We start from the raw sequence: 14,710 nt of genomic DNA on the forward strand, positions 1-14,710 counted from the left end.
GTCCCAGCATTCCCACTGTTCATATTATGGGGTACTGTCTAGATACACTGGCCAGTAGGCTCTGGGTGAAGCATGCACATGAACAGCACTTAAACCACTGTAAGCTTAATCCCCCAAAAGAGAACTGCTGAACACAATAAAGTTAAGTAAAAGCAAATTATTAAAGCCAAATGTGTAATTGAAAATAACACCAGATAGGAACTTCTGCTTTACGCCCAAAATATAGTTTAAGTCACCTCTTCCCAACTACTCAATCTACGTAACACTGTCTGGTCACATACTGCTTTTAATTCCTCTAGCAGAGAGAAGTAATACACTGGCATATTCCTAAAAAGCAGCAAAGAAAAAAGGAAGGCAAATCTTCCAAAAAATCTCACATTTATATGGTTTCAATTTAATTAACTACTCCCATGAGCTCCTGATCTTTTTAATACCTTTAGCATGTCAGCTGCCTCTTTTCTGCGCTGTGCCATGTCCTCCGATTCCGTCAGAAGGTCATCCAACAACAAGGATTTATACAGCTGGCCTACCAGCTCACTCTGAAGAGTGTCTTTCACGTGGTTTACCAGAAAATGCATCACTGCCTTTGGCACACTGCAAGCACATAAAGATTGTTTCTTCAGAAAGAATTATTCAAAACCACGTCTGTTCTAGACTGAAGAATGCAGAGTGTTAGCAAGTGGCTATACACAACCTTGGCTCAAACTACATGGAATTTACCATAAATAAAAACTCTCTCTCTCAAGTAAATGCAGTATCTTGTGCAATTTAAGAGCTGTTGAATTTCTTCCAAATAGGATAGCTGCATTGTAAAGAACATGAATATATATAGTGTAAAAAATAAAATAAGAATAAATTACTTTGCTCACTAGAGACCAACCTGAGTCTCCACTGTGCTAGGCATGACAAAAAGCTAAGTATTTCAATCCTAGAATCAGTTTTAATGTGTGAATGAGAAAGGAAAGAGGCAAAGAAAGAATTCATATATCCAATCTTACTTAGCAGATTAACTGAAAACAGGATCACTGTTCAAACACTGGGCCACATTAACTCTGATATCAGAGAGCATAACGTGAGGGCAATTTAAAACTGCAAATGGAGTTTAAGTGTGAAAAATATATTTGTCTGGAATGGAGGCAGGCAGCAACCAATGAAAATCAAGAACAATCCATCAGAAAGACACTACAGAATCTGTAGAGCAACATTTTCAGCTCTATGTCAGGCTAAAACACCTGAAAGAAACCACTGTCTTAGCTCTGATTTCCATGCCACTAAGCTTCCTGGAAAAAATTCCAAGTAAAGAACCTGATCTTCTTTAGCACTTTGGATATGTGTAGCAGTACTCTTCTGAAAAAGTGGGGGAAAATATTTACATAAGTAGACAAAAATCAAATCATTATATTTACACAGTACCAAAATCTGGGGATATCAACACAGGATCAGAAATGGAATTAGTGCACCTCAGGTTATTTCATCAGAGTGACAGTAACTGACAATAAAAATACTGATGGTCATTCCCAACTGAGAAATACAACATGTTAGTTTAAGACAACTTTGGTAGTGTAATTCTTAGCAGCAGTATTTTGCAACTAGAGTCGACTGGGAGTTGACATATAATCAGTACTGACTCACTAAGTAGTGACCACATCACTCTTCTCATGTGCCCATAGCTTAACATATAAATCAAGGCAGATCAAGAGGTTTTGCTCATTCTCAGAGTGCTGCAGAATTAACTTGACAAGGACCATGCAAGTCTAAACAGCGAGACCCAAGATCAACAAAGACCTATCAATACACATGAGATTTTGGAATCATATTCCCAAGTTTGGCTAGGAATCTTCCCACTACATTCTGCTGCTTTATGTTTCTTTATTAGCCAGTTGTGGGAAGACTTCTGGGAAATCATGATGAGACTGTATAGATCTATTAGTACTCAAGTAATTCAATTTACATTCTCCTTTCAAGCCAATACATTGCAAGTTCTACCAAAAGAAGAGCTTAAGAAAGAAGCCTAGAATATTTTGGAAGTCACCTGGCTAAGAATGAAAGCAACCCAAAACTCAGGTTCAAAGCTGTGTGGGTACAGATACCATCCAAACCATCCAAGTAAAAGCCTGAATTAGTTCTGCAAGTATGATAATGGGGCCAACACAAGTACCATCTTCGAGAGGTCTTTCCTAAAAATATTTCTGTATTAGGTGAGGATTTCCTAATACATCAAATTTATAATGCTTGAGATATGCATACAATAACAGAAAAAATAAAATGCTATTTACTGCAAAGAATGTGAAGGATTTGTTTAGAGTACAGAAGGAGGTAACACTACTAGTACTAACACTGCAGTAAAATTAAGATAAACAAAGCAATTCCCTGCCATGAAATACTAACAATTATACTGAGGAGAACATTAGTTTACTGGATAGAATAAAACTTTTATGACCTCACTAATCTGCTCTAAACCCTGGTTTCCAGATTCCCCTATTTCTCCCCAAATTTCCCATATATATATATATATATGAATATATATGAATATATATATAAATATATATAAAAAGTTAGGTCTTTCCACAAAGACTTAAGCAAAGCAAAGTTTTACACCATTCTTCATTACCAAAAAAAAAAAAAGACAATTTTTAAGCAAAACTTGAAAGGCATTTTCCATATTTGCATACAGCACAAACATCACTTTTATGCTATTTCCATGCTTATAGTTAAGTACTAGAAAATTTAGCCGCAGTAGTTCCTATTCGACCTTCCTGTTTGAAATAACAGCATGGCAAAGCCAAGTTCTGTCAGGGCTACACAGCACCTAAAGCTCATTCCAGTTATTTGCTGCAAATCATCCATCTGAATTGCAGTATCCTCCAGAAAAGCAGGCACCTCCTAAATCATTAAACGTTTTACTTGATATAATACAGAACTCAAACCATTAGAGAAAACTAAGTACTTCTTCAGGCTTCTTAATTCTGTGAAGGGTCAAATTTTACTGCTGCTGTGCCTTCTAAAATAACCCCATATTTTCTCTCTGCTTACAAACGTAGGAACATGATAAAATAACATGATTATATACATGACTCTGAAAATATCACATTTGTATGGCTTAAACATTTCTAGGAAGTTTTGTTTTACCTGTCCTGAATGTTCTTCCTGACGATAAGGAAATAAGATTTAATAAGTCGTTCAATCACTTCACAATCTCGTTGCTCACGGGCAGAAAGTTTGCGTGCAACAGGTACAGGCTATGTAAAAAAAAAAAAAGAAAAACCTCAGTTTACCAGTTTTGCTCATTTGCATAAGTAAATAAAACTCAAACTATGGAGTCTACAATAAACTATTTCTCTTTTAGTCTGATAGTTTGATAGATGTAACCTGTCTTGCAACAAACCTCTAATTCTTCAGAAATAAAGTTAGAGACATGTCAAAATCCAGATCTGTGAAACAAAGGTCAGAGGGCACCACGACTAAATTTTTTTTAAAAGCTCACCACAGGAACTAAGGTCTCCCAACACTTAAAGGATCTCCATCTATTTTTAACTTAAGTGGTTTTTGTCTTTAATGATTCTTTTCCTCTAATGTAAAAATGCCAACTTCAGCAAAAAAGAGCAAGAATTTGAGTCAGGACATGAGCTAAGATTTGTTTCTGTACAAAGACGAATCTGGACAAGGAGTTCACTTGCACAGGAATTTGTGAAAGAAAGCCAATTATCCCAAATCATAGGCTGAAACTGGGGGGGGGGGGGGGGGAGGAGAAGATGAAGGATTGGGCAAGCAGGAAAGCAGAAGAGACGGGCTGGAGCTCCCTGTCCCTATAGTGGTAACTATTTACAAAAGATATATATTAGAAGCAAAGTTACAAGATCTGGAATTCATTTGTTTTCTTTCCTCAGCCTGAACTACGAAGAGGAGGTATGTGTCTTTCATGACTCACCACATCTAATAGGTTTACAGCATGTCCTTTTTGAGGACTAGCAGGTAGGGCTGCAGCTGGCTTGCATTTTTCCTCTGCCGATACCTCTTCCGCTTTTGAGGGTTTCAGCATTCCTCTCCAGTTGCCTGTTCCAGGCTCCTGAGATGTATCTCCCGCTCCAGGAGCAGCCTGCACAAACAGCACAATGAAGAAACATTGGAGAGTTAGAATTTGGGCATTGCAAAGCAGTATCTGATCGAATCTACTATTACTGAGCTATAGGTAAGACTCACTAAAAGTGAGATTTTCGTATGTATATTCCCTTCATTCTATTCTTCACATTCCCCACCTTTGTTCTCCCTTTGCTGCTTACAGCTGACACAAAGTACCAGTGAAATGAAAGCTTTTAAAACTTGTATTCTTCCTAATAATGGTATGAAAATACCTCACACAGAGAAGCTCCCCAGCATTTTAAGGGTCTACAAATCACTTCTGAAATATGGAATGGTCTTCCTAAATCATTTGGCTTTTACCACTTTTACCATACATCCTTGGAGCAATACAACCTATACTATCAGGATCATCCTAAAAGTATGTTTTGAAGACCACCACAGCTCTTGGAAGACTTGAATTTAAATTCTCTGGTATTTTATTTAAATATAAACTGAAGTTTCTTACAGTAACAGCTAAAAAAATATGCACATTTATGTTTCCGGGTACCAGAGCTATGAACATATTTGTGCTGCCAGACCCCAATTTACAGAAGACTTTTTTGTACCAAATCAAAACAAAACAAAAATCTCTGTCCTCTGGAAGTGAAGATCAGAGTTTCTAGGAAATTCCAGACAAAGAGTGACTCGCTGATCTCCTGAGAAAAGGACATAACACCCAACTCAAACATTAGAAATCACTGGACAAAAGAAATATTAGTAGATGGTATCCACCACATGTTAAATTAGTATTAAAAAAAAAAATACAGTTTACTTTGATGTGGAACAGTGGTAATTTTTATTTTGTACTTTTCCATAAGCCTAGTATCCGTTCTATTTACTACTGTGCTTTAAAATCTATTGCTGTTTGAAAAACATCCAAGGTCATTCAAGGCTCTGAACTACTACTACTACTTATGTCTTGTTTCACATATAGAAGGAAATAAGCTAAATTTATCTATTGTGTTTACAATTAAAACACCAAAGGCTGATCTTGAGTGTAAAAAAAAAAAAAGTGAGAAGCAAAGCATGGCAAATAGAATACAAACAGTTGCATACTAGGAGGAAACTCAGCTAAACTGTACACAACAGAAATTTTATTAAAATTGCACAACTGTTCAGAGGTGCTTTAAAAAATACACTATAAGAATTCAAATCAACCTCTGCTAATAAGAGAGAACCATTGATGAGGAAAGCTCCATTACATTATTTCTGATTGCAAGACAGCTATTCAAAATGGCAAAAATCCCTATGCCACTCTCATTCAGGATTACTGTGGAGCCTGCTCTATCTCCAAAGTAGTTTCAGAAACAAAGCTACATTCTTTCACAAGAAAAAGAGCGTTGAGTATGTACCACCTAATAAAGCACAGGTTTTGTGGGAAATAAAAATTAAATCAAATTTGGCAGCTTTCTGCAACTTCCTAAGTCACAACAGTACCCTCACAGTAGCTCTTTAATGTTTACAGCATATCAGAACCACTAAAACTCTGATGAAAATCATAGTTAAAATTCTACTACTGACTAGATTTTGACTTTAACTACTTTGTTCAGGACAGAAATGGCAGCTTTGCACTAGAAGCTGAATGTGCATATGCAATGAAGCAGAAAGCCTGAGTCCTCTTGGTACTCCTTGTACACAAACTTGTGACTACCCATCTTTTCTGACTCCAAGTGAAAGCAATTAGCAAAAAAGTCTTTACAGTAACGACCTGTTTTAACGTGAGAGACAGCACATCTAAAGTGTAAAAAACCACTGCAGAACACATTTCACAAATGTAAGTAAACCAGGGATTGAACGATTGTGTGAAACAACAAAAAGGAGGTTCAGTATGAACAAAGCCTGTAAAGATTCCCTGCAGGAAGCAGGAAACTCACATTTTTAGCTTATCCTCCTTCTTTGTCAATACATTAAAGACATGCAGTTTAACAATCATGCTAGACACTTTTGATTACAATACTGTTGCACCAAACAATCTATTGACCACAGTTTGAGGCAAATTATGCTGCATACTTGCACCACAATATATTGCAATGAAGAGTTCAAACAGAAAGCAGTGACTTTGCCACCTAATGGCACATCTTTACCTGCCACTGCACATACTAAAATCAGTAATGCTAAGTAGTCTATACTCTGTAGGGCATACTGTGTCAGTGACAGAACACTAAATACAAACTGCTTTCCGTACTATCTGCGGTGCACCACAACAGAAACGTGCATGCAGTGCTTATAGGAAAAATTAAGACAGACCTTGCCATCAGCCTCAGCAGAAGCAGCAGTAACAGTCTCCTGGGAAGCAGGTGTCAATGCACCTGGAGCTTTAGTAGACTAAGGAAGGTAAAAAATGCAGGGAGGGGGGGGAAAAAAAAAAATTCAACTGAAGACCACCAAATCTACCTAGCAAATTTCATACACATTTACCTAGTAGCATCTTTAAAAATCCAGAAAATAAAATATTTTGAATTTGCAAGCAAAACTGTAATATAAGCAGAAAAAAAGAAAAAAAAAGCATCTCCAAAACAGTTAAGAGACTTTTGGCTTATCTGGCTTTCAATTTCATTTCAGTTCCTGCACTGATGAGATAAATCTGAAGTCAATAAAAAGAAGGAACAAAGAACACTGAAAGCAATCTCTAGATAGCTACCTTAAATTCCCAGTTCATCCATCAGCTGGCTTCTACTGATTAAAGGCAGTAATATTAGATCCATTCTGGGACTTTGTCTCACTTTTTAAGCTAACAAACTTAATGAACCAATTTCTATCAGCTGTAGTAACTCCTGTTACAACCTGTGAGGAGCTTAAACTATATTCTGTATATTTGGATTCTAAATACTTCACATAATATTAAATATGTAACTGTCTAAAATTCCAGCTGATTGTCAGACCAGTCATTTCTACAGCCAGGCAATGTTTTCCATGACACTTGGTTCTTCCACCCATGTACTTACTTGTCATTGAACTAATCCCAAAACCTGGTAAAACTAAGCAAGCTCCAGAGACAGAATACATGACTGGATTACGATGATCAACTGAAAACGGCACCTTTACCATCTTCTCCCAAAGAAAGCAAGACTGCAATAAATTGCAGTTTTAAGAGCGACTTAAAAAAAAAAAAAAAACCCACCAAGTCACTATGTTGGCACACTGAATATTTTAAATTACTTGTTTATCTTTTAAAATCAGTCTCAGCCATAAATTTAAGTATGCAAGTTCTGACTCCATCTTTAATATCTGCAGGTATTTTAAGCTTTACCTCAGATGACATTCAAGTAATGAATGTAATATCGATGCAAACTTATAGGCAAGTCTTCAGAAATTTGCCATTTAAAACCTGCCAAAAATCGCATCTTTGGAAGAAGAAAATAACATTCCACTTCTGTCTTATGAAATTGAAAGAAAAGAGTCAATACCTGGAAGCTCCCAAGACTGTTACTAGAGCAGCATATAAAAGTTTCCAATACTTAGATTGGATCAAAGGAGAATGCATTAAACTTTAAATGAATAAATAAATAAAAATCAACATTTAGTTACCTTGTCTCGTGGCACAGCAGAAGGCAATTCCCGGGCTAACCTGTTACGCCTTTGTTCCTTTAAAAACAATACAGCAAGACTTCAATTACGTATTACTCTGTATCAGCACATATGCAAGATTCATATTTTACAGATTACTTACATTTAGAGACAAACACTAGTAATTTCATCTCATCCAGTGTCATGTAGTTGTACTACAATCCTATGAAAACCTCAATTATTTGGATAAAACTACTCTGATTACCTGGTCAAAAGTAAATTCTCAATATAAAAACTTTTGCAAAACTTTTTGCAACACACTCCGTAATCAAAACTAGAGCCTTTATAAAACAAGATCAAAGCTACACGGTTTGGCTCAGCATAGATACCCTACAGCCCTCATTAAGCTTTAAATCTTCAAAGTAATCTAAAGGGATTTGATTCTGTGGTCAGCAGGGTTAACTATGATTAGCCCAAAAGGAAGAAGGAGGAGCCAGAATTCACTTTATAGCAAAACAGAATTTGAAATAATCAGGACAAACAAAGATCTGATTTTTCTTGAAATTAAGAACTGATTGTCCACTGAATAAGGGTAAGATGTTTTACGTGCTTTGTTTCTTCAAAAATTTCAATGTCCTGTTCAGGAAAATGTTGGGAAAGAACTAGTTTAAGTAACATATGATAATACAATAATCTCATATGTTCAACTTCAGAGTCCTAATTTCTGTACTCATGGCAGTTTGCACACACATTGTTTCTGAACTAGATTCAAGAGCAGTCTACCAAGGCAAATTCAAGTGCATACCCAGTCAATACAAAATTTATGTATAAAAGAAAGTAAAAAGTTAGAACAAGAGAGCAGAAATCATAACATAAGCATTTAAAAGAAGAACACTACTATGAAAGAATGTGTTAGATAAGCAGGGGAACACACAAATGTTAGCAAGCTCTTAGCCAGATGGATGACGTACTGCAACAAAATCAGATTGCAAGAAAGAATGAGCAGATCAGTTGTAGAACAACTGCTTCTATAGGATGACAGCAACAAGTATTATCAATCAAAGCTGGGCTTGAAAAACAGAAAGACTGCTAAAATTGTAAAAGGCTTATGGGAGACTGATGGAGAAAATTGTCTTAGGGAGACTGAAGCGTGGTAACACAGAGATTCAAGAACAATGCTGAAAGGAAGCAGAAATTAGAACCTGAATAGAGGAAACAATACTTGTATTATGCTTTCATGAATGAGATGAACATTATAGCTATTGATATATTGTCAGAGACAAAATGCAGTTACTTCAACATTAAAGAGTATTTCACAACTATCTATTTAAAGTTTCTCTTCCAAAATTTCATTTTAATAGCCAATACTAAATTAGGTGCCCATCTTATTTTCCAGACAGAAATATAGGCAGATTTGTTTTCAGTGAAAATATCAACCACTGTTCCTGAATGTAATATGCAATATAAATCTAACAAATCAACAGATCACAAGAGTATACACTGTATTTATAATATATCACATTTTTATACTTCAAAACGTAGAACTGTGCTTCAATGAAAGAAACTGAAGCATTTGTTCTTTTACCAATTATTTAGGCTTTCACTTAAAGGAGTCAAAAGACTTTTTAAGAGAATGTATTTTCTTACCTCTATGTTGTTATTCATTAAACCACAGGCATCAGCAAAGTCTGGATGTTTGGTATTGATATAAGCTAACTCAATGGCCACTAGATTATGAACCTGCAATGCAATATCATTCACAGTTCAAAAATTCAGTGAGTAAATCTAATGCTAGTGAAGAGCAATGACCTACAATGCTAGAAAGCATAGTCTAACTGTCCATAGCAAAAGACCGTTCTTACTGCCCCAAAGACATTCAAGTTCAGATCCAGAAGGCAAGAAGGGAATTCATTCATTCATTCCAATACATTCAGACCTTCAGCCATTTTGGATGTTACATCAGTTTAACTTGTTACCTTCATCAAGCTAACCTCTCTCCAGCAATAAACAAAACAAAACTCAGCAATTTAATGAGTGTAAGCTATATAGTAATGAAATGAGCTATATAGTCAACCTTCAGCCACAAGCCACACACAACATTTGAACAGTGAGAGATAGCTCACTATGGGGGACAATGAGCATACAGTACAATTTTTGCTTTTCATATCAAACATACGCAGAGTCAGTAACTGAAACACTTTGTTTCCTCCCCAATAAGCAGCCCAAAGCAGACTTTTATATTAAAACATATTTACTCAAAGCTAAAAGTTGAATTTTTAGTCCCACTAGCTAAAGGGCATTACAAGCAAAATCAACACTTGTGTTGATTTTATCTCTGAAACACACAGAATAAGGACTATAATTTAATTTTCATTATTGCATCCCGAACTCTACAGTAAATGCACAGCTTCTGTTACAAGGGAGGGAAATATACCTACATCAAAAAAGACTAGATGTTAAATCCAAGTTTTAGTAAAATTCTTCTTGGGAAATTGAAACATAGGGGACTATAAGCTGAAGAGGGTTCCCCCCACCCCTTTGTTTTTTATGTATCTATCTTCTAATATAGAAGTTTCAAACCGTGTAGATATTACATACCTAGCTATTTAACAAATATAAGTTAAGAATCCTTTAATAATTTGGGTTCCTGACATTACAGAGCAAACAGAAGCATCAAGAAAGACTCCAGAAAACACACGTTTTCCAACAAAATGATAATAGATGGAAAATTACCATTTCATTTGTGACAGGAAGTCTTCTACGCAGAAGACAAGTCACTACTTCAACTATGGCATCGTGCAACTTAGGAAACCTCAATAATTCCTGAAAACAAAACAAAAATTTACTGATGAGACTTCCAGAATTTTTTAGGGAAGTAGGGGGGAAAAAAGCCTAATAATTACAGACATAATTCTAAAACATGCATTTTTACCTGTGTACTGTAATTGCTACAATGCTGGATAATCCTCTGCATTTCTTCATGAACCAGCTCCACACAGCGCAAGCTAGGTTCTTCTAAACGTTTGATTTGCCTTTTTACCAGCAATTCAAATGAAACTTCAGGAACAAACAAGGCAGGACGGGGACCCTAGTTCAAAAGGAGGGAAAAAGTTGCTAAATTGTGTATTAAAACAATATGCATTTCTAAGAAGTAGTATCTGATGAAGCCCAGAATAAATCAGGTCACAGTGCTCACACCCAAAAGAACACTCAGAACAGGTCTTAAGAGTAAAATATGTTACATGAATATTTAAATATAAAAGCTATAAAATATAAAGTTATTGCCTTTAAGACAAACTCTGTGTTAAATAATGATTCACCAGCATCCTTATAGAATCTTGAAGATTTCTACCTACTAATGTCACTCTAGGTTTACAACTATGAACAATTTTCTTTTCACATCTGTGGATCCAAGTTTAAATGAAATTTATTATAAAGGCAAAGACATTCTCTTCCTAACTTCAGAGAGAAAAGTTACCATCATTTATTTGACAGTCCTGGGCATACAATTCTTACTGCAAGGTAGGTGGGTTTTCTGTTAAGTATAATCTTAATACAGTGTCACTGATTTACAGTGTTTGGGATAGTTTGATTTAAGACCTTACAGACCAATGCTTAGCTATACATAAAACATTTTTAACCTGAAATTTCCCTTTTTTTTTTTTTAATTAAATGAGCTTTAGAAACACAGAGGTGTGATATGTCACATAAAAACAAGACATCTCTCCTGTTACTAAATGCTGTTTTACATTTTACATTTACAGAAGGATAAGAGCATGCACACAGATCACTGCTGCAGAGTACCTAATGCGCTCCAAGTTTGAGTAATTATTGACCATGCAGAAACCTGACTGTCTGTCCAGACCCAACAGAAGACAGTACAAAAGCAGACTTACATGTTTGACATCCAAAGACAAGCTCTAAGGAGTGAACATTCTATATACTGCAAAATTTAAAAGTGAACTTACTCTGTTAATTCTTAGCAACACCAATTCCCATATTCACAAGAAACCAAATCTGTCATGTAAACACTGAACCGCTGAAGAGTTGTGTCCCTTATACAGAATTAAAATATCTGAATGTGTCCTAGCCCATACATATCAGACTGAGTCTTCATAACTAACGGAAGTGCTTAATGCAAAATAAATGCAGAGGCAGTCTTCCACCACCATTTTTGTAATATGTAATAGCTTCAGCATAGGGTTGCCAAGCTGGGCCTGAGCTTTATTTCAGCCTGTAAATAACAGTAATGAGACGTAAGCATTCACCTTAAACTCATTCCATATAAGATAATGGCTGCAAATTTTGATATTGTAATTTTTCCACTTAAAATACCAAAAAGCAGGATTCAGCCTCTTCATATTAACTCTTTCAGCTGAGATCAATAATTCACAGGACTGAAGGAGCACAAATTTGTTGAAACCTTATCTTCAAATCCAATATATAGCAACAACTCTTAGAAATACAGAACACTCACAGTAGCATTTCTAATGGCAGTCAGAATATCAATTGTGTTAAGGCCACCCAGCGGGTCAACAGATTCTAAAGTTCTTCCAAAGGTCTCATGAAAAATGTAACAGATTCTGGCTCCACCGCATCTGAAAGAATAAAATCACAACTGAAGTAGCAAACAAGGAAAAAAGTTCTCATTGCAAACATTTCTTACAGTTACTTGGATTCAAACATTTCTGAGTATGTTACACTCTAGTGTGGTACTATTGCAAATGAAAGCCAGCAAGAGCCACTACATCGATTTAACTGCTCAGTCAATATTCTAGAGGACCATGTGGTACTTACAGCTCCGAAGTCTCTATGTATTTTGCTGTTCCTTCAATAGTGTTACAATATTCTGTGGCAAATTTGGTAATAAGCTGCAATAAAGTGGCACTTTTGTCCTCAACAGGTTCCCCATAGCTGTTTAGTAGAGACTGGTACTGGGCAGCTAAAACATTGATTCTGGTTTTCAATTCTGGCAAGCAATCCCTGATATGATGCATCAGTAGTCTAAAAATAGAAAACAGTCCCTCATTAGAAGGGAGGAAAAGTTTCAGCTTTATTATCTCCATCAAAACAGAGAAGAGACAGAAAATAATCACCAAAGGAAAACATTTACTCAGGAAAATTACAGTAAATTCAGAAACTGAATTTGGAACCAAAGAGTTTTCCTTAATGTATCACTGTACAGCACCAAAAGAGAAACGAAAGGTAAAAATAAATGTTTATACATATTTCTAACACACCAATTTATATCTTAAAGTATCTTTAAAAGCATACATTTATTTTATTTTACATAATATGTAATACCTGTTCAGAGTTCTAGCAAGATACTTGGTTCCGTTTCGATTGGCTAGGGAAGGATACTTCTTTTGAAGAAAACCATACTCATCACGAATGGAATCAGCTACACTCTTCTTATTGTTAATATCCAACTGACTCCTGAAGTTAAAAGGCAGAGTTACACACTAGTTAATAGATGCAAAGTAAAAATAATTTACACTTCTGCTTTTCTGGACAGGACATCTAACAGCTGGTTTTTGCTTTACACACATAACTCATCTTCCTTAGACAATAAAGGGCTTTATTTGTTGTTCCATGCAGCATAGTCAACAAATCAGCATGGGTAGCAGCTGTACACAGACTAAGCAACACTTGTATCAAAACTACATGAGATTTGACCTAGCTAATGCAAAAAATAAAGTGAAGAGTACTATAGCCATATGCAGTTAGCACTAATATATACAAGAACTGTACTGGATCAGTGCTAATGTGAACAGCTGACCAGAAGCATCCCTCAAGCTAAAAAACAATAGTGGAAAGAAGAAGTGTCCCTACTCCTTTCTAAATTAGCACTTAGTTGAGTGGAAGAACAGATAGGCTTTTGAAAAGTGAGCAACAAGCTTCTCGCTTGCTTATTCAGAAGTTTATCTCAACATCAAGTCACCTGATTCTTAAAACCATATTCATGGTTTAAAAAGTCGAAAGCATTACTTCATATTAACACAGTTTTTAAAATAGCATCAATGTGCCCAGACCGACCTGTTCACTACTCCAATTATGCCAAGTTTGACTGGAATCACTCTTCCCATGAGCACATCCATAGCATCAGTGCCAGCATCCATGAGATCCAGCTTTGTGATAACAGCAAGGGTTCTTCGACCTACCAAAAGGAAAACTCACTCACAGGGATGTTTTGTCTTGATAAGGGTAGCTAAAACTCATCATTCAAAAAGCTCCTCAGACAGCTGCATGAAGTTTAATACTGCAAACCAGCAAAGACTAGCACAAGAACATATGGTATTAGTCTATCTGGAGCCCCTTATTAACAGGAGGATAAGAAAGTATTTGGCAGGTACTGCTCCCCACACAGATCTGGTTAAAGAAAAAGGTTTAGGCAAAATGCAGTTTGAAATTATAGACATTACTGATTACAACAAACATTTTTGCATACTACATGAGGTTAGAGGCGTTACTAAGCACTTGTGGAGAAGATCAAGTAAGCCAGGCAGGGGACTCGCAAGCGTGACTGGACTGAACATATTTCTAGCATATATGTAGGACTAGACGTAATGGCAATCTGTTTGGAACTATATTTGAAATACCACTACCCACTGGAGAAGCTGCTAAAGGAGGCAACAGGCCCACTTCCAGCATAGTGCATCAAATACATAGCTGAAAGCCCCAGGAGACTGAATAGCTTGAAATCTGTCCACTGGAGAAGCTTTAGGGGATTTAGTTTTGCTAATGAAACATATTTTTATTGAATATGTGACTGAATGTTTTCCAGATTAAAACCAAGCTTCATATCAGACACTGTGGAGGTAAAAGTGACCTAAATTCATTAAATAGGTAAATATTGCACATCTAAGCAGGTAGGCTAACATGCACAGGATTTCTCTCTGGGGCCTTAGTATTTCCTGGGCTATTGGGTCTGAAAAAAGTGTGGCAAGAACTTTTTCTTTAAAATATAACACACTTTTTGAGCCTAAAAATAAACCAGTACCTCAGCTAAATCAGTAGGTTCTTGGGTCCTGAAACTTTCAGATGAAAGAAAGTCAGAGAGTCTACCTACTCTAGTATTCAAGTT

At 36.1% G+C, this 14,710-nt stretch overlaps 1 protein-coding gene across 7 annotated transcripts in view; it reads right to left on the reverse strand.

Annotated features, from left to right (window-relative positions):
• Positions 1–14,710, reverse strand: part of DNM1L (dynamin 1 like) — a 39,642-nt gene that overhangs the window by 1,892 nt on the left and 23,040 nt on the right. For 4 of the 7 annotated variants that reach the window (XM_072872368.1, XM_072872351.1, XM_072872330.1 and 1 more), the window contains 12 exons: positions 13,663–13,783; positions 12,931–13,062; positions 12,424–12,630; positions 12,104–12,224; positions 10,559–10,714; positions 10,360–10,449; positions 9,274–9,366; positions 7,648–7,704; positions 6,367–6,444; positions 3,929–4,096; positions 3,130–3,239; positions 435–594 (listed from right to left, as the gene is read on the reverse strand). In XM_072872368.1, coding sequence (XP_072728469.1) covers positions 435–594; positions 3,130–3,239; positions 3,929–4,096; positions 6,367–6,444; positions 7,648–7,704; positions 9,274–9,366; positions 10,360–10,449; positions 10,559–10,714; positions 12,104–12,224; positions 12,424–12,630; positions 12,931–13,062; positions 13,663–13,783 — 1,493 coding nt within the window. The remainder of the gene's footprint in view (positions 1–434; positions 595–3,129; positions 3,240–3,928; positions 4,097–6,366; positions 6,445–7,647; positions 7,705–9,273; positions 9,367–10,359; positions 10,450–10,558; positions 10,715–12,103; positions 12,225–12,423; positions 12,631–12,930; positions 13,063–13,662; positions 13,784–14,710) is intronic. The other 3 variants (XM_072872377.1, XM_072872385.1, XM_072872361.1) reach the window with 1 other exon arrangement.

The sequence above is a fragment of the Ciconia boyciana genome, chromosome 1 (assembly GCF_034638445.1).
Source record: "Ciconia boyciana chromosome 1, ASM3463844v1, whole genome shotgun sequence".
NCBI classification, from domain to species: Eukaryota; Metazoa; Chordata; class Aves; order Ciconiiformes; family Ciconiidae; genus Ciconia; species Ciconia boyciana.